This window comes from Gorilla gorilla, chromosome 1, assembly GCF_029281585.2.
Source record: "Gorilla gorilla gorilla isolate KB3781 chromosome 1, NHGRI_mGorGor1-v2.1_pri, whole genome shotgun sequence".
Classification (NCBI taxonomy): domain Eukaryota; kingdom Metazoa; phylum Chordata; class Mammalia; order Primates; family Hominidae; genus Gorilla; species Gorilla gorilla.
Genome location: NC_073224.2, coordinates 29,378,070 through 29,399,636, shown reverse-complemented (window position 1 = coordinate 29,399,636; position 21,567 = coordinate 29,378,070). Strand labels below are relative to the sequence as shown.

At 34.6% G+C, this 21,567-nt stretch overlaps 1 protein-coding gene across 1 annotated transcript in view; it reads left to right on the top strand.

Annotated features, from left to right (window-relative positions):
• Positions 1-21,567, top strand: part of USH2A (usherin) — an 843,890-nt gene that overhangs the window by 638,403 nt on the left and 183,920 nt on the right. The window contains exons 49-50 of the mRNA XM_031015607.3: positions 10,426-10,624; positions 13,789-13,957. Of these exons, the coding sequence (XP_030871467.3) occupies positions 10,426-10,624; positions 13,789-13,957 (368 nt within the window). The remainder of the gene's footprint in view (positions 1-10,425; positions 10,625-13,788; positions 13,958-21,567) is intronic.

The window sequence follows — 21,567 nt, the reverse complement described above, 5'->3', positions numbered from 1 at the left end:
ATATAGAATGTAAACAGAATAGATAGACAGAATATATAGAAAAGAGAATATTGAGCTTATTCTTGTGGCTCTGCTGTCACTATTTTTATTTCCTTACCTCCCTCTTCTTCCCAAACTCCTCCTAACTTCTTTACCTCTTGTAGCTCCCATAGAAACAGCTCGGTCGCTGAAGTAGCCTTTGAGTGCCTTTCAGCAAAATCCAGTTCTTTCTCCTAATTCACTTCAGCCCTCAACTGCCACTTTGTCCCTGGTTCTCTGAACATTCATTGTTTTGTTTTGTTTTTATTGGTTCCATTAAAAACCCACTTATGCATTCTGGGTATCCTCAGGAAAAAGACTCCCTACCTTGCTCAGGTAGTTCAGTCTTGCAATTTTAAGCCATACTGATGTCTCAAAGATCTCTGGCCCTGTTTTCTTCCTAAACTCTAATCCCACATACCCACTTGCCTATTGATTTTATGTCATGATATTCACCCATCACTTCCATAACCATGAGATTCACAAGTTAATTCTTATCTAACTCATCATCTTTTCCAACACCCACTTCTGCAAATGCACCACCATCCTGCATATTATCGAGGACATATATCTTTGAAGTATTTTTAATCCCCTGAGTTTATTAAACATTGATTTTAGTACATTTTCTTTTGGAGCATCTTCTCATATATGTTACTCTTCTCCATTTCCACCACTAACACCCTGGTTCATGTTTTCCTCGTTTAAGTTTATATAACCATTTTATGGAGCTGTCTTAATCCAATTAGATACAAAGAGAAAAAAATATCCTTTACTTTTCACCTGCTACTTACTGCCTTAAACACACTGTTTTGGCTATCCTTCCCTCAATTCTCAAATACCCCACAGGAACATCCTATGGCTTTCCAATTATTTTTAGTTATGAGTCTCACTTTGATAACTAAGATTCATGATCAAGTATTAAAAAGTCCATTTCATCACCATCAAAATATTAGCCTCGCATCTAGTTCAAAGATTCTATCATTTCTAAAGCTCAGGCCTAATTGTAGCTTGCTCTTTTCTTCCCTCTTACTCTTTCTTTTCTATTCCATTTTATCCAAATATGTTCCCTTTCAATTTTATTACTTCACTGCCATCACTGTTTGACAATCACAGCTCTCCATTGGCAAGTGATGCTTTCTTGGGCAATTGTATGTTTTTCTTGAGAGGTCCTCATGAGAATTTTTGAATAGCCAAATTCCCTCACACAAGTGTTGCCCTTTATAGCTGATCACTTGTGGTGCCAAAAGAGCAGAACATTCCAAAGACTCTTCCTGCTGGAGTCTCCTCATGCCAGAAGGCCACTGTCCTGGGCCATGTACCTTCAAGTTAGCTCAAACCTAGCCATCTTGCAAGGCATCCACTTGGCTCTTGAGAAACTCATCCGTCTATGCCATGCTATTGATCAATATTGTGGTATTCTAGGCTTAACCTTTCATTGCAGAACTGCTCTGGCCAATCTCTGGCCATCAGAATTCTCTAACTGAGAAGCAAGCTTTATTTCCTATGCTCATACAGACTGCCAAATTTAAGAGTTCCCTGTCAAGCTGTCCCAAGATCTCTTCACCACATTTTCCTCCAAGGACAAAAGGAGGGAAATGTGTGTTCCTTTTTATTAAAAGAACATGGGTTTTGCATTTTGACTTTTTACCTACTACAATTTATAATAAACATCTCAGTAGGATAATTATTCAATGACTTGACTTGAAAGCAAAGAATTAAATTTGTCATATTCCATTTATTTCATCTTTGTTAAAAGTGTTCTGATCATTTTTGATAACCATGATCTGGAATAATATTGAAGAACTTGAGTGTTACATAAATGATTGACAAAAATGACCAAATTGATTAGAAAAAAATCCTGTGTAAACATAACCAGATAATCTAGAGCTATTTAATCCATAACAATTTAGGTTAATATCTTAGAGTGTATGAAGATTTCTTTTCTCTGGTCAAACAAAAATGTTTTGAAAAAATTGGGAAAAAATATTAGAATGAAATGTTAAAGAATAGTAATGTGGACCTGTCTTCATAAAAATTTGATCTGACTTGTATCATTTTTGATATTCACCTGTGTAAAGGTAAGTGATATCAAATTATCTTCCCTACACTCCTTTGTATCTTCAATGGTATTTTGTACTTCAAGGGACAATTGGAAGTGATGAGATCTGGGGAGGGTGAAATGCATCTGTAATCCTAACTAGTTGGGATGCTGAGTCAGGATTGCTTGAGCCCAGGAGTTTGAGTCCAGCCTGAGCAACATAACAAGATCCCATCTCTAAAAATAAATAAAGAAGAAAGTGATGACAACTGTGGGGGTGGCACAATAGTATGTAGTAGTAACAGTAATAAAATAGTAATTCTGCTGACAATATGACATAATTAAAAAGAAATAACTACAACTAGAATGTCTGAACACTTGATGAATTCATGTACCAAAATATGTGTAAAGAACTTCCAGTTCCAAAATGATGACATAGAAGCAAGCTGGCTTCACTCCTCTCCACAGAAAACAGAAACAAATGTACAGAACTGAGATTATCACAGCAATATCCCGGAACTCAAATATGAGGAAAAGACAGTTCCCAAAGTCACAGAGAAGTGAAAATCTCTGAGCAGATGGTAAGAAAATTGGACTTTCATATCCACAATGCCCATCTCCCCAATATATTCAGCACCACGCTTGTGGAAAATATTTTCCTGACCCTTGATTTCTGCACTGGAAAAGTGCGATTGAAGTGGACCGTTTCCCGACCGTCTTAGGTTACCTGGCAGGAGACCTTTACCTGCCTCAACCCACAGCAAGCATCAGGAGTGCCCGAAGGGCTCTATCTCTGTGAGGACATCCAGAGACAATGTGGGGAGATGGGACTACCATCACCAGCCCTGGAAATTCTGCTCTGTAACTCAGTAAAAGGAGATGCCAAATCAGAGTGACTGTTCAGCAGCACCACACTGTAGTAGTTTCGCTCCACAGGTTTCCTGGGCACCAATCCTCAGCCAGCCTCCTCACACTACCAGGATATCCCATTTGGAACCTCCCCTATTTGGGAAAGGTGGTATTCTGATAGTTTACTGGAGACAAGGCAAACCTGGACCTGAGGCACCATCTAGTGCCAAAAAGGAGGCAGTGACCCAGTGAATTAAAAAATATGAAAGAAAATGAACAGAAAAATTACAAAGAACCTCTATGCAAACATACCTAAGAAAAACCAAAGCAAGCCAGACAGAGAAGACTGCAATAAATAACTAATCCTTCAATGCAAAGACATAGACATATATCCATAAGAAATGGAGAGAAGAGTAATATATGAGAGGATGCTCCAAAAGAAAATATACTAAAGTTGCTGTTTAATAAATTCAGGGAATTAAAAATAATTCAAAGATACATATCCTTGATAATATGCAGGACGGTGGTGTGTTTGCAGACATACAACTTCTTTAAACAGGGAAGTAGGATCTTCTCAAGCTGACAAAAGCAAGGAAACAGTGACTGACCCGAACAAGATGGTGATAGGTGAACTCTATGACCAAGAATTCAAACAGTTTTAAGGAAACTCATGATCACCAAGATAGTTCGTAAGATAAATTCAGACATTTCTCAACAGATTAAACAAAGAGATTAAAATGGTTCAAGAAATTAAAAAAGAAATCTTGGATCTGAGAAATACATCTGCTGAAGTGAAAAATTCATTAGAGGCTCTCAATAGCAAAATAGATCAGAGGAAAGCATCAACAAACTTGAGACAGGCTATTTGAAAATACAGAGAGGTGGGGATAAAAGAATGAAAACAAGTGAAGATCACCTACGAGATATATAGAAAACTACCTGAAAAGACAAAATCTAGGAATTATTCATGTTCAAGAGGAAGGTAAACAAGAGCAAGAGGTAGAAAGCTTTTTAAAAGAAAGATTAACAGAAAACTTTATAAAATGTAAGAAACAGAGAAATATCCAGATATAGAAAGGTCAGAGAAGACCAGATTTGATTAAAATAAGATTATTCCAAGGCATATAACAATCAAATTCTTAAAGGTCAGTGACAAAGAGAGGATCCTAAAAGCAGCAAGTGAAAAGAAGCAAATAACATATTTAAAAGCTTCAGTTTGTTTGGCAACAGTCTTCTCAACAGAAACCATACAAGCTAGGAGGAAGTGGGATGACATTTTCAAAGTGCTGAAATAAAAAAACAAATGCCATATAAAAATACTGCATACAATAAAGCTATCCTTCAAATATGAAAGAGAAATGAAGTCCTTCCCAGATAAAAAGCTGAAGTAATTTACCACTATGAGACCCATCTTATAAGAAATACTAAAGAGAGTTCTTCAAACTGCAAGAAATAAAAAACTAATGCACAGAAAGAAAACATTTGAAAGTAAACCCACTGATAAATTAAGTACACAGACAAACCCAGAATACTCTAATACTGTAATTGCAGCATGGAATCCACTCATCACTTCAGTATGAAGCCCAAAAGACAAATTTATCAAAAATAATAGTAGGTACAGCAACCTGTTAAGAGATAGACAACATAAAAATATACAAATTGAGGCGACATAAAGTCAAAATATGGAGAAATACAGTTAAATTTTAGAGTTTTTTCATTGTTTCTTTGTTTTTGGCAAGCAAGTACAATAACCATATGATCATTTCAATAGATGCTGAAAAAGCATTTGATAAAATTCAATATGGCTTTATTATAAAGTCCCTCAAGAAACTGGATATAGAAGGTGCATACGTCAAAATAAAAGCCATGTATGACAAACCTATGGCTAACATTGTACTGAACTGGGAAAAAATGAAAGTCTTTCCTGGAAGAACTGGAACAAGACAAGGATACCCACTTACACTTTTATTCAACACAATACTGGAAATCCTAGTGAGGCAATTTGTCAAGAGAAGAAATAAAGGGCATCCAAATTGGAAAGGGATACGTCAGATTAGCCTTGTTCACAGATGACATGCTCTTATAATTAGAAAACCTAAAGACTCCACCAAAAAACCTGTTAGAACTGATGAACAAATTTAGTAAAGTTGCAGAATACAAACTCAATGTACAGAAATCAATAGCAGTTATATACACCAACAGCAAGCAATCTGAAAAGAAATCAAGAAGGCGGTCCCATTAACAATAGCTACAAAGAATATAAAATACCTAGGAATCAATTTAACTAAAGGAGTAAAATATCTATACAAGTAAAACTATAAAATGCTGATGAAAGAAATTGAGTAAGATATAAATAAATGGAAAGATATTCCATGCTCTTGGATTAGAAGAATTAATATTATTAAAATGACAATTTTACCCAAAGTAATTTACAGATTCAATGTAATACGTATCAAAAGACCAATTACATTCTTCACAGAAATAGAAAAGTATTTCTAAAATTTATATGGAACCACAAAACACCCAGAATAGCTGAAGCAATCTGAGTAAAAAAAAGACAAAGCTGGAGGCATTACACTACCTTACTTCAAAATATAGCACAAACCTAAAGAAACCAAATCAACATGGTATCGGCATAAAAACAAACACATAAACCAATGGAATAGAATAGAGAACCCAGATATAAATCCATGCATTTACAGACAACTCATTTTTAACAAAGGAACCAAGAACTTGCCATGAGGAAACAGTCTTTGTAATAAATGGTGCTGGGAAAACTAGATATCCATATGCAGAAGAATGATAGAAGAGACAGAAGAGATAGACCCCTATCTCTTACCACATTCAAGAATCAACTCAAAATGGATTAAATACTTGAGTCTGAGACCTGAAACTGTAAAACCAATAGAAGGAAACATTGGGGAGATGCTCCCAGACATGATCTAGGCAAAGACATTTGTGTAAGATCTCAAAAACACTGGCAAGAGAAGCAAAAACAGAAAAATGGGATTACATCAGGCTAAAAAGCTTCTGCACAACAAAGGAAACAATCAACAAAGTGAATAGACATGCCATAGAATGGGAGAAAATACTTGCAAACTGTCTATCTGACAATGAATTAATAACTGGGATATATAAATAGCTTAAACAACTCAAAAGCAAAAAAACAAAAACAAAACATCTGATTAAAAATGGGAAAATGATCTGAATAGGCATTTATATTGCCTATTGCCTATTCAGAAGACATACAAATGGCCAACAGGTATATGAAAAAATGTTCATCATCACTAAAGAGATGAGAATTGCAACTCAAAACCATAATGAAATATTATGTCAGCCAGATAAAATGGCTTTGATAAAATAAAAAAGCAGGAAATAATGGATGCTGGTGAAGATGTGGAGGAAGGGGAACTCTATTTACACTGTTGGTGGGAATGTAAATTTGTACAGCCACTATAGAATATTGTATGGGGGTTCCTCATGAAACTAAAAATTGAACTACTGTATAATGTAGCAATTCACTACTGGGTGTATGTCCAAAAGAAAGGAAAACAATATATTGAAAAGACACCTGTACTCCCATGTTTATTGCAGTGCTGTTCACCGTAGCCAAAATATGAAATCAACCTAAGTGCCCATCATGAATGAATGGATAAAGAAAATGTGGTACATATACACAATGGACTCTTATTCAGCCATAAAAAAAGACTTAACTCCTATTATTTACAGCAACATGGATGGAACTGGAGGTCATTATGTTAAGTAAAATAAGTCAGGCATAGAAAGACAAACATTGCATGTTCTCTTTCATATGTGGGAGATAAAAAAGTGAACCTCATGAAGGTAGAGAGTAGATTGGTGATTACCAGAGGCCTGAGAGGGTCATGGGGAGAGGAAGAGGAAGAATAGATTGATTAATGGATATAAATTTACAGTTTCAATGAAGAGATAAGACCTAGTATTTGATAGATCAGTAAGGTGATTTATAGTTTATAATATCTTTTACATATTTCACAATAGCTAGAAGGGAATAATTTAAATGTTGTTAGCATAAAGAAAAGACAAATGTTTAAGGTGATGGATATGCCAATTACATTGATTTGCTCTTTACAAATTATATGAATGTGTTAAATTCTCACATGGACCCTGAAATATGTACATCTATTATGTATTGATTAAAATATATTTTTTTAAACTCCAGGCTTCCCCAAGATTGTAATCCACCTGTAATTTAACTGACTGCTAGTAAAGCCTGTTACTTTCAGAGGAAAACAATTCAACCTAGAGACTTTGCAAAGTATAATCCACAATGTTGTGTGTATGTGGGGTGTGTGTGTGTGTGTGTGTGTGTGTGTGTGTGTGTGTGTGTGAAGGAACGAGAAAATATGAGAAAATGTAACCCAAAGATTTGAGAGAGAAAAAAATGTGTGTAGACATGGTGACTTTTATCAGAAATTGTATTAAGGTATCTTAAATTTCAGTTCCTATTACTTTAAAATCTAAAAAAAAACTATAACAGTTATTTCATGAACAAATCTACCAAAAAAAATTCATTCAAATATTTGCAATCTGTTTATGTTTATGCATGAGTGCCCAAAAGTATCTTCAGCTCTTTTTCTCCAATATTTAACATTTATTCCTGGGATTGAAGAATGTTCCTTCTATTTTACTCTTAAACATCAAAGCAATGAAACTATTAATCCTGCTAATAATGATGCATATTTCTCAAAGATGCCTTTCATTTTCAGATCAGCAACCAAAGGAGTTTCAATTGTCTCTCCAGTTGGCTCTAATGAGAGATGTACAGATGTTAAACCCAATACTCTTCTTAATCATTTTCCTTCGTGTACTTGATTAAATCCTCAAAAGCAAACTGTTCATGTTCTCGCCAAAAATATAGGCGGTCTCACTTAACAGTTATGTTGCACAAGAAAGGGAAGTTATAATGGCATGGAATGTGCTCTACGTGGTATTTTCTAGACTTTACTAGTTCACGAGCTTTTGTGGATAAGTCAAACTCTTGAATGTCACTTAAACGTAATCTTTTCTGTAGTTGATTATGCAGAGAATACAAAAGGTATCTGCAGAATGTGGAATTAATTTTGAAAGTTTGATAAAAACTTTAGAATAATAGCTGTGGCTGTACAAGTCACCTATGAAACTGTTCTCTCATAGGTGACATTAATTTCCTATCTACAGAGTTTTATTACTGAATGTGTTATGTTTGTAGCCCCACAAAACTGAAATAATAGTTTTCTTTTTTTTAGCAGTCTATGAAAATGTTGAGGTTTATCTTGACTGCCACTTTTTAACGTAAATATTTGGGCTTCATTGAATTCCTAATATGTGATGTCACTTGGAATTCTGATAGGGTCCAGTAATTTGGCCTGCAAAGACATATTTTACCTTAAAATGAAAGGGATAGTTGAAATGTTATTTTACACGATAGCAAAAAAGCATCCAACATAAGTTGTGAGATTTTTATTGTTTAACTTTCGAAATAGAAGGACAAGGTTCTTATGTGCTTGCTTTATTCCAAAGTATATATGGGAATGCTAATGCTTTATATGTAAAATGTACCCTGCAGATATTTGTGATTAGTTAATTTTTATGGCTAGAAATTCTAGAATCATAAAAACAGAACTAATCTTGAATGTCAGAGCTTCAACTATTTTTTTAAAAACAATGAGAACAAAAAAATCATTATAATTTTTATATTTACCTTGTGTTTCACAAAAAGGAGGTTTTCTTTGCTGTGCTACACTGCAAGAATATGTCATGTTCAAATCTCTGGGGCTTTATTAAAAACTTTAACTACTGTCTTCTTATAGAGATTATTAAGCAAATACTAAAGATAGCATAGATGTGTGGTCTAGGCAGTATTTTTCTGGCAAGTAGACCTAAGTGCAGAATTTAAGTTCTGTAACATTAACCTGAGACTAAATCATTTTATTCAGGGTTGTCTCCTCTGTGAACAGCTTTATGTTATGACCTCATTTGCTACAGCAAATGAAATATTAATAGATCATTGAAAACGCAGTAAAGTTTTGATCAGATGTTATACTTTCATTGTATACCAACCCTGCCTCTCATAAAAACTTTCTACTTGGGTTTAAATTGAAATTATCACTCAATTTTTTAAAATCAAACATTTTCTTAAGAACATGACAATGTAAACATATTTCTTATGGGAATCTTTAAGTTCTATATTTTTCACCAAAAATCATTTCAGACCATGCTAGTTAAAGAGTTATTGAAAAAAAAAGAATCTATTTAGATGAGTCAAAAAATTAAGCAAAGTATGTTTTAAATAAGTTAGTGACTATAAAATTTCTCAATTTGGGCATTTATTTTGACCGCAAGTAACAAAACACCTGACAAAAGGGACTTAAGTAAATAGCTCTAGATATATAGTTGACTCTTGAACAATGCAGGGGTTAGGACTGCTGATCCCCACCCAGTTGAAAATCTGCGTATAACTTTTGACTGTCCCAAAATTTAACTACTAATAGCCTACTGTTGACCAGAAGCCTTAATGATAACATAAAAAACTGATTAAAACACAGTTTGCATATATATTTATACTATATTCTTACCATAAGTAAGCTAAAGAAAAGAAAATGTCATTAAGAAAATCATAAGGAAGAGAAAACATATTTACTATTCATTAAGTGGAAGTGGATCATCATAAAAGTCTTCATCCTCATTATGATTATATTGATTATATATATTATAATCATATATTAATATGATTATATATATTATATTATAAGCTAAGTAGGAGAAGAAAGAGGAAAGGTTGGCCTTGCTGTCTCATAAGTGGCAGAGGTGGAAGAAAATCTACATGTAAGTGGATCTGCACAGTTCAAATTTATTTTGTTCAAGAGTCCGCTGTGGATAGTTGTTGGCATTGGTGAACCAATGCCAGATATAATGGCGGCATCTTTGTGATTGTTTTGGCCTTTCTCAAATAACTGAAAGATGATTGCTGAAGTTGTAGACATCATGTTTAGCAGAAAGAAAGAGGAAAGGAGAAGGTGGCAGCTATTTCAAGAAAGCTAAACTTTCCTAGGAACCTCCATAGGAATCCCATCATGGTGTTCCCGTGGCATCTCTGAGCAGTTATGTTTCATATCACAACTCCTAGGTAAAGTAAGGCAAAGGAGAAGCAGGTTAGAAGTAGGCATTAAGTTGCCACATGTTCTAATTGTCACCTCACTTACCAAGTCATGTATGTCTTATCTTTGCTTACCAAACAAAATACTCTGATTTTCTTGATTAGCCATAGTGACACTTGCTTCTTGTCTTTGAAACTGAAAGTAATAAACCACCTCATGCCATGTGTTATTATTCCAAAAGCTAACATAATTTTGATTGATTTGAAAATATATGATTTCATACATAAACATATATAATTATATATATATTAGTATCTATTGCTGCCACTTTTTACTTAAGACTGAGAGCATCAATGTTAAATAGTGTCTTTTCAGAAGTATTGATTATTCTCTCTGTTGCAGATCTCTTCAAATTGATTGGGTGTCTCCACGGAAGCCAAATGGCATCATTCTTGGATATGATCTCCTATGGAAAACATGGTATCCATGCACTAAAACTCAAAAGTTAGTGCAGGATCAGAGTGATGAGCTCTGCAAGGCAGTGAGGTGTCAAAAACCTGAATATATCTGTGGACACATTTGCTATTCTTCTGAAGCTAAGGTAAGTCTTTTCTAACTAATCAGTGAACTATGTTTTTCTCACTCAAGACTCCAAGTGAAATTATTAGCTTCTCACACCATGATGTATTATGATCAATATTTCCACTACTCTATGAAGAAGACTCCACGGAAAAGAAAGGATGCTTACAAAAATCATTATCACCCTCATGAGCACTTTAGCCTTCCCATTTTTTATGATCTTCACAAGAAATATAAACTTATTAGAATAGGGTACATCCCAAATTTGTATTTGATTGAGTGACTTAAAATTTTCTTTACAACAGATCTTTTCAGCTACAAATAGGTGTTTGTTTATATGGCACTAATGAGTAACTGTGAGGAGGACATTTTATGATTTGTCAGAAATATTTTAGCATTATAGTCATTTGTAGATTAATGTTCATATTAGATGCGGTTTAGAAATCAGATCAATAATACAGCCAGACAGAGGAGTTTGTAAATGACTTTTATTGACAAACAACACAAAATCCTTAGTTTGAAGGTAGAATTTTATATAATGAAATAATGTTCCTATTTGGCAACAACAGCATCACACATTCAATGGCTAAAGCTACTACTAAATTTATAAGATTTACCGCAAAAGAACACCATAATTAAGAAAGTGAGTTACTGAAGCAATATGGATCAAAATACAAATTATTATGGCTGACACAAGTTTAGCAGTAGTTATCATCTAAGAAATGCATAAAGCCAGCAGTTACTAACTGTGCATTTTTTGATACTTAGACTCTAAAATTATCATTATGCCTATGTTTGACATCATTTTATGCCATTAAGTATGCACATATTTAAATACACACATCTGATGAACATATTTGTATAAAATTAAATTTGGGATTTCTGAGAAGAAAAATACTAAAATAAATTTGCCCATTAAACATATCCTCCACTTAAGAAAAACTTGGGAAAATGTGGGCAAAATACAGAATTCACTTCTCAATTTTTTTCTTTGCTTCTATTATTTTAATATTTATTATCTGTTACGAAGTGGACAAAGAGAGAATAGTTGTATAGGCATACGAATAAATGATTTAAAGTTTGTGGAGTGCAGAAAACAATGTGTTCCATCAAAGTAAAAACTGATTCTGGCCAGAAACTGTCATAGTACTTTAGGTTTGTATAATGGATTTGATAAGTTTCAACCCTATAACTTTAGTGGTAAAATCAAAGCTAAGTAGAGTAAAACTAGTAAAGATAATGTTTCAATTTAAGTTTATTCTAAAAGATCAAAAGGTGGATGTTCTTAAAATGTTCATATTAAATTAGAATATACCTGAGATAGGGTGAAGAAAAATTAATGGGATGAAGAAAAATATTAATAAAGTATTAACAGAATAATATTTACCTATGTTTAGGCTAAATTATTTATAAAATTACTTCTACCTTTCTTTATGCTGTGATTTCAGAAACTGCTTTTTGTAACTTTTGAAAAAATTTAATGAAGCTTTGTACCGAATAAGTGACTGGTTGGTGTAACATTCCTAAATTCAATGAATGACAAAGAACTGGTTAGTTTAATTTTAAATCAATTTAAAAATGATTAAGACAAATCTACTCTACAAAAAAAAAATCATACGGGTCACCTGTTATAGAAAATAAATGTAAATTGATGAATAGGGAAGCAAAAGTTAGCCTTTAGAAAACAGGCGTGTGCAAATCTCACCTCATAGTCTTGAAAAGAAACATCACATTTGGTTATTCTTATAATGCAAATGTCATACCTTATTACACTAAAACGAGACACACTATTTAATGATGCCTTAAACAAAGTCTTATTTTTATTGTTGAGATTAAAGAGGCAACACAGGTATTGCGGTAAAAGAGAATAAAGGATGTCAGTTAAATTTCAAAAAAAAATTGTAAATTTCAGTTTGGGACTAGGTACTAATACACATTTCCTAGCATGAAAGATTGGAGAGAAGCAGAAAAGAGACTTGCATTGCGGGTTTAAAAGCTTTTTGGCTAAATCACTGTAAACATCAATGTTTCCCAAAATACTTAAACAAGCTTTACCATAAGATTACAGCCATGGTTCACAAATCCCAGTGAACGTAAGACCTGGGGGAATTGTTAAAACCTAGGATTTCATAGCTCTAGTCCCAGAGATTCTGATTCAGTAGGTTTAGATTTGGCTGTGAAAATTTGCATTTCTAAACATGTTCCCAGGTGTATTAGTTCGTTTTCACAGTGCTATAAAGAATTACCTGAGACTGGGTAATTTATGAAGAAAAGAGGTTTGACTCACAGTTCTGCAGACTTAACAGGAAGCATGACTGGGAGGCCTCAGGAAACTTACAATCATGGCGGAAGGTGAAGGGGAAGCAAGGGCCTTCTTCATGTGATGGCAGGAGGGAGAGAGAGTGAAGGGGAGAGCTGCCACACACTTTTAAACCATCAAATCTCGTGAGAACTCACTCGCCTTTAGACCTACAATAAAAGTCTCTTCCCTACTTCTCTCCAATCTTTCGTGCTAGAAAATATATATTCATACCTAGCCCCAAATGAAATTTACAGTTTTTTAAATTTAATTAACTTCTTCTGTTGTCTTTCACTGCAATACCTGTGTTGCCTCTTTAATCCCAACAATAAGACTTTGTTTAAGGCATTATTAAAATTTTATATAATAAAAAAGTATATATTTTAAATATATATTTATATATAAACATATATTTAAATATATCTATTTTTATTATAAAATTTTATATAATAAAAGATATATATCTTATGTATATATACATATGTGTATGTATAAGATATAAGATATACATCTTATATCTTTTATTTTATTATATAAAATTAAAATTTTATATAATAAAATAAAAGATATATAAATTAAAATTTTATATAATAAAATAAAAGATATATAAAATTAAAATTTTATATAATTAAATACATATTATATTATATAGTATTATAATAGAGCACAAAGCATGGTTGAAGACTTCAAAAAAGCTGCATTCTATCAAATAACATTTATAAAATTCGAATGATCCTGGAAAATACATTTTTAAACCAACGAAGTATGAGTAATATGGTCTCAGATCTTCTATGCCTTACAAGAAAATAATTATATTACATGAGATACCGTGGCATAACACTCTTAACTCAACTGATATTTCTTTAAAACTGATTTCAAACTTTCAGGTTTGTTGTAACGGAGTGCTCTATAACCCCAAGCCTGGACATCGCTGTTGTGAGGAAAAGTATATCCCGTTTGTTCTGAATTCTACTGGAGTTTGTTGTGGTGGCCGAATACAGGAGGCACAACCAAATCACCAGTGCTGCTCTGGGTATTACGCTAGAATTCTACCAGGTGAGGGTTATTTCCAGGTGTACTCAAAAACTATGGGAACCTGAAAACATAAACACGTGGTTCATGTCAGTGAACTATTTCAAACACCTCCCCCTCAACAAAAATTGAACCATAAACACATAGCCAATGGCCTGCTCTAAATATTATTTCTTCCTTCTGCTTTGTTAAAATATAAGCAAGGCTAAATATTAGAAAACGAGAGAACAGAAGGAATTTACAATATCTACTACAGAAAGAAATAAATCTGGAGATCTGGCTAACTCCTTTTATCTTGTGGCTTTTTTTATTAACATGACTATATATTTTCACTGTTAAATATGTGAATTGCTGACTGTTCCACCCCATGAAGCTGTTCCCCACTTCCTCCATTTCTAATCTAAACTACACATGCATTGTTCTTGGATAGATCGTAACTGCAAATTTCATTTGTCTGAGAATTCTAGGCCACTGGCAATATTCTCTCATCATTATAAATCAGGCAAGGGAAGGAAGAATGCTGCAAAGGGTAGCAAACTGGATTTTTCCCTTCATCCCTTTTTAGTATTAGCCAACTTAGCTAGCCATTTTGCTCCAAATTTCAACTACATAAAACAATGCCTGGTGAATATAATTGGGAATGATGCTAATAATAAATGATGCTGCCATTTTTAAAGTACCAAGTCTCTCGCAGGCTCTGCATTGAAGACTTTACATGGGATACCTTATAGAATCTTCACAACTCCAGGAAATTTGTATTATACAAGGCAGTTTACAAGTAAGGAAACTGTTTAAGAGAGGATCAATAACATATCCAGATTCACAGATGTGCATAGAAGTGAAAGAACTAAAATGTGAATATAAGTATGTCTCTCCTAAATCTATGCTCTTTTGAGTACTTTACTGCCTCTTTAACCAAAAAGCATCAACCTCTGTTGACAATATTTTTAAAAGGACTATTTAGGACTTCTAAACTTCTTCATTACTACCACTGTCAGTTACAATTTATCCTGCAAAAGTAATTGAGAATACAAACTTTTTTCTACTACTTAACTTTGATACTGATATCTTCTTTAAAGAGCAGGAAATGGATATAGGAGAAAGACAAGAAAGCCAAGGTTTTTGGAGGCCATAGGAAAGCTGAATACTTTGAGATATCTAGTTTAGGGTGAAATTTATGCCCAACATCTGCTTCATGTAAATTGTGTTCAGTATAACTATATCCATCCAAGGCATGTGAAATGAGACACTGTCTAACCCAGTGTCTGTTTTGCAAAATACTGGAGCAAATATAGAAGGTGTGCAATCACCTGATGGGTTCATCTTGCCCATTGCACAGATAGAGCCAATTTACCAAAACAGTGGTATTGCAACAGAGAAAGAGCTTAATAAATGCAGAGCCAGCTAAGCAGAACAGGAGGTTTTACTCAAAACAGTCTCCCAGAAAATTCAAAACCTAGGGTCTGTCTGGGCACGGTGGCTCATGCCTGTAATTACAGCACTTTGGGAGGCCGAGGCGGGTGGATCACCTGAAGTCGGGAGATCAAGACCAGCCTGGCCAACATGGCGAAACCCCATCTCTTGTAAAAAATACAAAAAATTAGCTGGGCGTGTGGCAGGCTCCTGTAATCCCAGCTTCTCAGGAGGCTGAGGCAGGAGAATTGCTTGAATCTGGGAGGCAGAGGTTGCGGTGAGCCGAGATGGTGCCACTGCACTCCAGCCTGGGCAACAGAGCAAGACTCTGTCTCAAAAAAAAAAAAAAAAAAAACCCTAGGGGTTTTTTTGGTTGGTTTTTTGTTTGTTTTTGTTTTTTGTTTGTTTTTTATTTGTTTGTTTGTTTTGAGATGGAGTTTTGCTCTTGTTGCCCAGGCTGGAGTGCAATGGCGTGATCTCCGGCTCACTGCAACCTCCACCTCCCAGGTTCAAGCGATTCTCCTGCCTCAGCCTCCCAAGTAGCTGGAATTACAGGCATGTGCCACCACACCCGGCTAATTTTGTATTTTCAGTAGAGACAGGCTTTCTCCATGTTGGTCAGGGTGGTCTCGAACTCCTAACCTCAGATGTCTGCCCGCCTTGGCCTCCCAAAGTGCTGGGATTACAGGTGTGAGACACCACACCTGGCCCAACCTAGGGTTTTTTTAGGATAGTGCAGTCGGCATAGGGCTAGGGAATGAGGAATGCTTATTGGTTGGGGATAAAATTATAGGGAGTCAGAGCTGTCTTCTTGTCCTTAGTCAGTTCCTGGATGGGGACTATAGGATCAGATGAGCCAGTTTACTGGTCTGGGTGATACTAGCTGTTCCCTCAGAATAAAGAGTGTGAAAAATAGCTGGTCCCTCAGAATAAAGAGTGTGAAAAATACGTTGAACACCAATCTTAGGTTTTACAATAGTGATGTTATCTATGGAAGCAGTTGGGAAGGTTAGGAATCATGTGGCCTCTGGTGGCATGAACACCTAAGCCATAGTTCCTTGTGACTAATTTGTTATTTTTATAAAGGTGCTCTGCCCCCCAAGCAGGGAGCAAGTTTGTTTCAGGAAAGGACTATCATCAGTGTTTCGAAGTTAAACTAAACACCTCTCACAGTTATCTTGGCCTATGCCCAGGAATGGACAGGGTATCTTGGAGGCTAGAAGCAAGATGGAATTGGTTAGGTCACATTTCTTTCACTGTCATAATTTTCCAGTGTCAGGATTTTCTTACTGTCATAATTTTTGCAAAGGTGGTTTCAGGTGTCCTGATTAAATACTGCTCAAGTTTACTCAAGGCAGAGAACCTTCACTCATTATTTTTCCTTATAATTAATAGAAAAAAAAAGTTTGTATAGCAGTGCTGTTATTTCTTATTCTCTATCAAAAATATTTCAAAATTGAATAAGTTCTAGTAAATCAGATTTTCCACATAAGAAAAAGTAAAAATATATATGGAAATAAGGATTTTGTAGAAAACTGTTAAACTTCTTCATACTACAGCTCACGATGTCAACAATGGATCAAATACTGTTAAATGCTTTACTTTCTCGAAGTAACTTAAATTTGGGGAGTTTTCATGTATGATTCATATCTGCCCTTGATTACAAATCATTGCTATAAAATTATAATTACAGTGATCAGATGGACGTTTTGTATTGTTCAATTCCTACCATTCTTCACACCAGTAGACCAAGTTGATCATGGAACTAAGTAATAGTGTTTTCATTTCCACATCACATTAAAATTTTTATGTTATGATTTGCAACAAACTATTGAAACTCTACAAAATATCCTCTGTCCCTTAAAACTAATGAAAAATTCTTAGTTACATCTTCACTGCTGCTAACTCAGGAGACTGGCCTATGACTTTCTCAATGCTAACATAAGTAGTCAGATTTTGAACCGACAGCACAATCTACTTTTGTTAGGTTTCAAAATAAAATTTAACATTTTTCTTAAAAATGAAATAACTCATGGAAGCTCAGAAGTTGTCACTGATATTATATAAGCCTTTTAATAATTAATTTTTAGACCAAGGGTTTAAAAAATATTTATTGTCTGTATGTATAACTACATGTTTCTGCACACCTAAAGCATTTTAATATCTACCAAACCATTGAGCATGCCCCAAATTTTGATTCTTTTTTAAGTAGTTCATTTTTCATAGCATTAGAATGCATACCCTGGTGTCAAGAGAAAAGGAAAAAAGCGATCTCATGAAATAATCAAAGAGTGTTTTGCTCCAATCATTAATCCCACTGTACCTAAATGAAGAGATTATTTTGTGACCTCTGTCCTCAGCCCCGTGGTCTTTGTTAACTAGTTTAACACTGGTTACATTGAGGGGGAAAAAAACGCAATGGTCCCAAATCCTGTTGCATCTAAATGTGATTTAAATCTGGTCACTAGTCTGCCAGTTCAAGGCCAAGATGGGTATAGGCATTTTGATATTTATGGATTAGCCTGAAATATTGGTAAATACGTACTTTATTTTTTTTCTCATGACTTTCTTCCATAACACCCCATAACAAAGAGCAGAAGAGGAAAGAATGCTCATTTCTCTCCCTTTTTTAATAAATATGCTAATAACCCCAAGTAAATGTTAATGTGGGTCATTCTTTGATAAGAATAACAATTAACTGTTAGACTGCATGGTAGTTTTTAGAGAGAAAACATTTTCAAGCCTGGCCTGAAATAGATTCATTTTGAGAGGTTAATGAGAAGGTGACTGATCCTTGTATCTTATGTCTAATAGCCCTTTTCTGAGGAAAAAAAAATAGTTTTATTTTTTATTGATATAATCCACATCTTTTTTTTTTTTTGAAGACTTTTCTTCTGTCAGTAACTAAATAAGATTCTGAGGGATTCAGAAAGACATAGCTAAAATATCTAAACCAATTAACATTTGTTAGGCTCAAAAGAGGCTTAAAAAAAAAGTATTGGCTTTCGCCATGTAGATGTGTATACTATGTTTCCTCTAAGCTCACCATTGTCCTGAGTGGTGTTTAATTAACTGTTGTTGCCCTGTACCCTGGGATACATTATCTTAAAGTTTACCATAGAGGGACATTATGTTCTTTGACTGTGAAGACAAAAAATATGGCAACTACATTTCAGACCAAATAGAATTATTTTACCCAGAGGAAGATAACAAATACAGTAACTTTACTGTTTACAATAAGCTCATTGCTCCTTCATTGGTCTCTGGTAGCATCATCATGGAAACTTTTACTAAGTTCCCTTTTTCTTAGAGATACCATATTATAGGATCCTTTCAAAGATAATTGACTAAGCCAACTGTCTCCTGAATTCTAGAAATTCATATTTTGAGAAAATCCTGAGTATGTCTTGATCCGCTCCTGGATATTTACCCTAGAGAAAAGCAAATTTATGTTTACACAAAAACCTGTACATGAGGGTTTACAGCAGCTGTAATCATTACTGCCAAAACCTGGAAACAATTCAAATGTCCCTAAGTGAGTAAATGGACAAATGTGGAACAAAGGAATACTATGTAGCAATAAAAAAGAACAAAGTATTGATAAGTGCCAAGAAGATATCATGCCCAGTGAAAGAAGCCAGTCTCAAAAAGCTACCAACTGTGAGACTGCATTTACATGACATACTATACAAGACAAGCCATAGTTTTGGAGAAAAAAGTTGACAATTGCCAAAGGTAATGGATGGGAAGGGAATGTGACTATACAGGGATAGCATGAGGGTGTTCTGGGGGGGGTGATGAAACTCTTTTGTATCCTGATGGTGTTTCTTCATTAAAATTCATGGAAGTGTGCACCCAAAAAAACTAATGGTCCTGAATAATATTTTTAAATGAAATATTTTTAAAAGACTATTTCCATTTTACACATAGGAAAAATGGGACATAGAAACATGACCAAGACACTCAGCTAGTCAAAATAGGAATTTTCATGATTAAATTTTAGGTTGAGCTCCTAGAGATGGTGTGTTTTATAATAATGTGATGACTGTGTATGAGTGACTTAATATATTTTTCTCATATGTTAGTAGAACAGTAAGATAGCAAATATATTTCCATTAAAATTACAATGAACATCCCTATATTTAAAAGAAAGCAAAAATGTCTTAGTGATGACTATTTCAAGTAATATTTTACATGATCACATTCTTATGAAAGAATAAGTTTTGTGTAGTGTTTCAGTGGTTTGATGCTGAATAATTAGTGAATAAGATATTGGTTCTGGAGTCAAACTGCCTGGCTCCATATCCCATTTCTTTCACCTCTTAGTTGTTTGACCTTCATTAAGTAACTTTAGGAATATTAGCAGGGTATTAATGTTTCTGATGTCCATTGGGCTGCTGAGTTAGAATACCCAAAGCTAACCCAATCTTTTATATCTAAATAGAAAAAAAATGTTTAGTAATTGAGGAGCATATGAGTAAAGAGGGCTAACAGGCCTCCTTTAAATGGCAAAGTTTCTAATGAATCTTTCCAGAGCAAGGACTCTGGGGTGTCCACTTTCATCAGATCATGTAAAGGGATAGCCAGTTCCCAAAAGCTAAGATTCAAACATCTAATGACCTTTGAGATCCTATGAAACAAAGGATCCTTGTTGATTCTATGAGGCCAAGCAACTCTCTAAGTTGACTTTTAGCAACTAGCCAGGGAAAGTCATGAAGAGCTTCCAAACTTTGAAGAGAAAAAGACTTTCCATTTTGCAAAATGTCACAGCCTAGAATTTAGGTCCTAGAAAAAGCATTTTGTTCTGACAAAATTGACATTTAGAGACTTTATGTCGATTGTATGCTACCACTATTGACAAATAGAGGGAATCAATTTTTCAAGATTATCTGGAGAACGTGACAGATGATCATTCACATATTGTACAACAGTTGAATCTTATAGGGGAAATTAAATATCGCTCAGTTTGTTTCCTATTGCTGCTATAAATCATGACCAGACACTTCGTGGCTTAAAACCACAAACTTACTTTATACATCTCAATATCAAAAGTTTGAAATGGATCTCATTGAACTAAAACCAAGAAGTTAACAAGAGCTGCATTCCCTTCTGGAGGAGAGAATCCATTTTCTGGCCTTTTCCACCTTGCAGAGGCTGTTCACATTCTTTGGCTTGTGGACCCCTTCCATTTTCCAGGCCAGCAATGACCAGTTGAGCCTTTCTCACTTCATATTATTAAACTTAATCACATCTGTTGTCTTCATTCCCCTTTGCCATGTAACATAACATAGTCACAGGTTCCAGGGATTAGGATGTGGACATCTTAGGGAGGCCATGTTGTGCTTACCATGGTAAGGTAATGGTTAAGCAGTTGTGAGAATTAAGAAAGCATTGTCGTAAACTCTTGGGGAATAACTGTCACAAGTGAAACAAAGAAAGATACTGTGAGCCTGAGTGCAAGAATATATGAAAAAAATGCTAAGTATAGATTTGCTATAAATTAAGCAGCTGCCTCAGGGAGTGGCAGTAGGTTGATATTAGGGTTGGGAACTACAGGGAAATGGGGGAGTGCAATCTTGTTAATGACACTTAAATCTTGTACGAAGTGGTACACAAGTCTTTTATCATTTTGACAGAGTGAACAATGAACTACAAGGACTGGTACAGGGGCTAATGAGGTGTTATGCCAAGTGAGGTAACTTTCTAGAGGTATGTAGATACAATGGACCAAGTTATTAAATATTGTTCTTTTTAGTAGATTTTGGGACAGTTTCAAGAAATGCATAGCCAGATTGATAGACATCTTTAAGGGGTTAGCATCCTGTATGAATCCCACATCTGAGCAGTTTTTGCCCCAGAGGATCTTGGAGACACATTCAAAGTCAGAGATGTTGATAACAAAGGCATCAGGTAATTAGCTGGTGCTACCACCAAATTATAGGCCAGGCATTCTTCTCCTGGGAGTTACAGAAAGAGACTTTCAGGTGCACATTTAATGCTGGTATCTCATTTACAAAGTGGATCTCTTCTCAACAGATGCACTGAAGTGGAATTACTAAAAAAAAAATGTGTTGATTCAAGAGAAAGAAAAGAAAAATAAAGGCAGAATCTGAAAATTATTTGATATGTGTACCACTGAGACATTTGGTTATTCCTAGAAAGGGATAATGGAAAATTAGAAGGGTTTTTGATAGATAATATACCTACCACCAGTATCAATC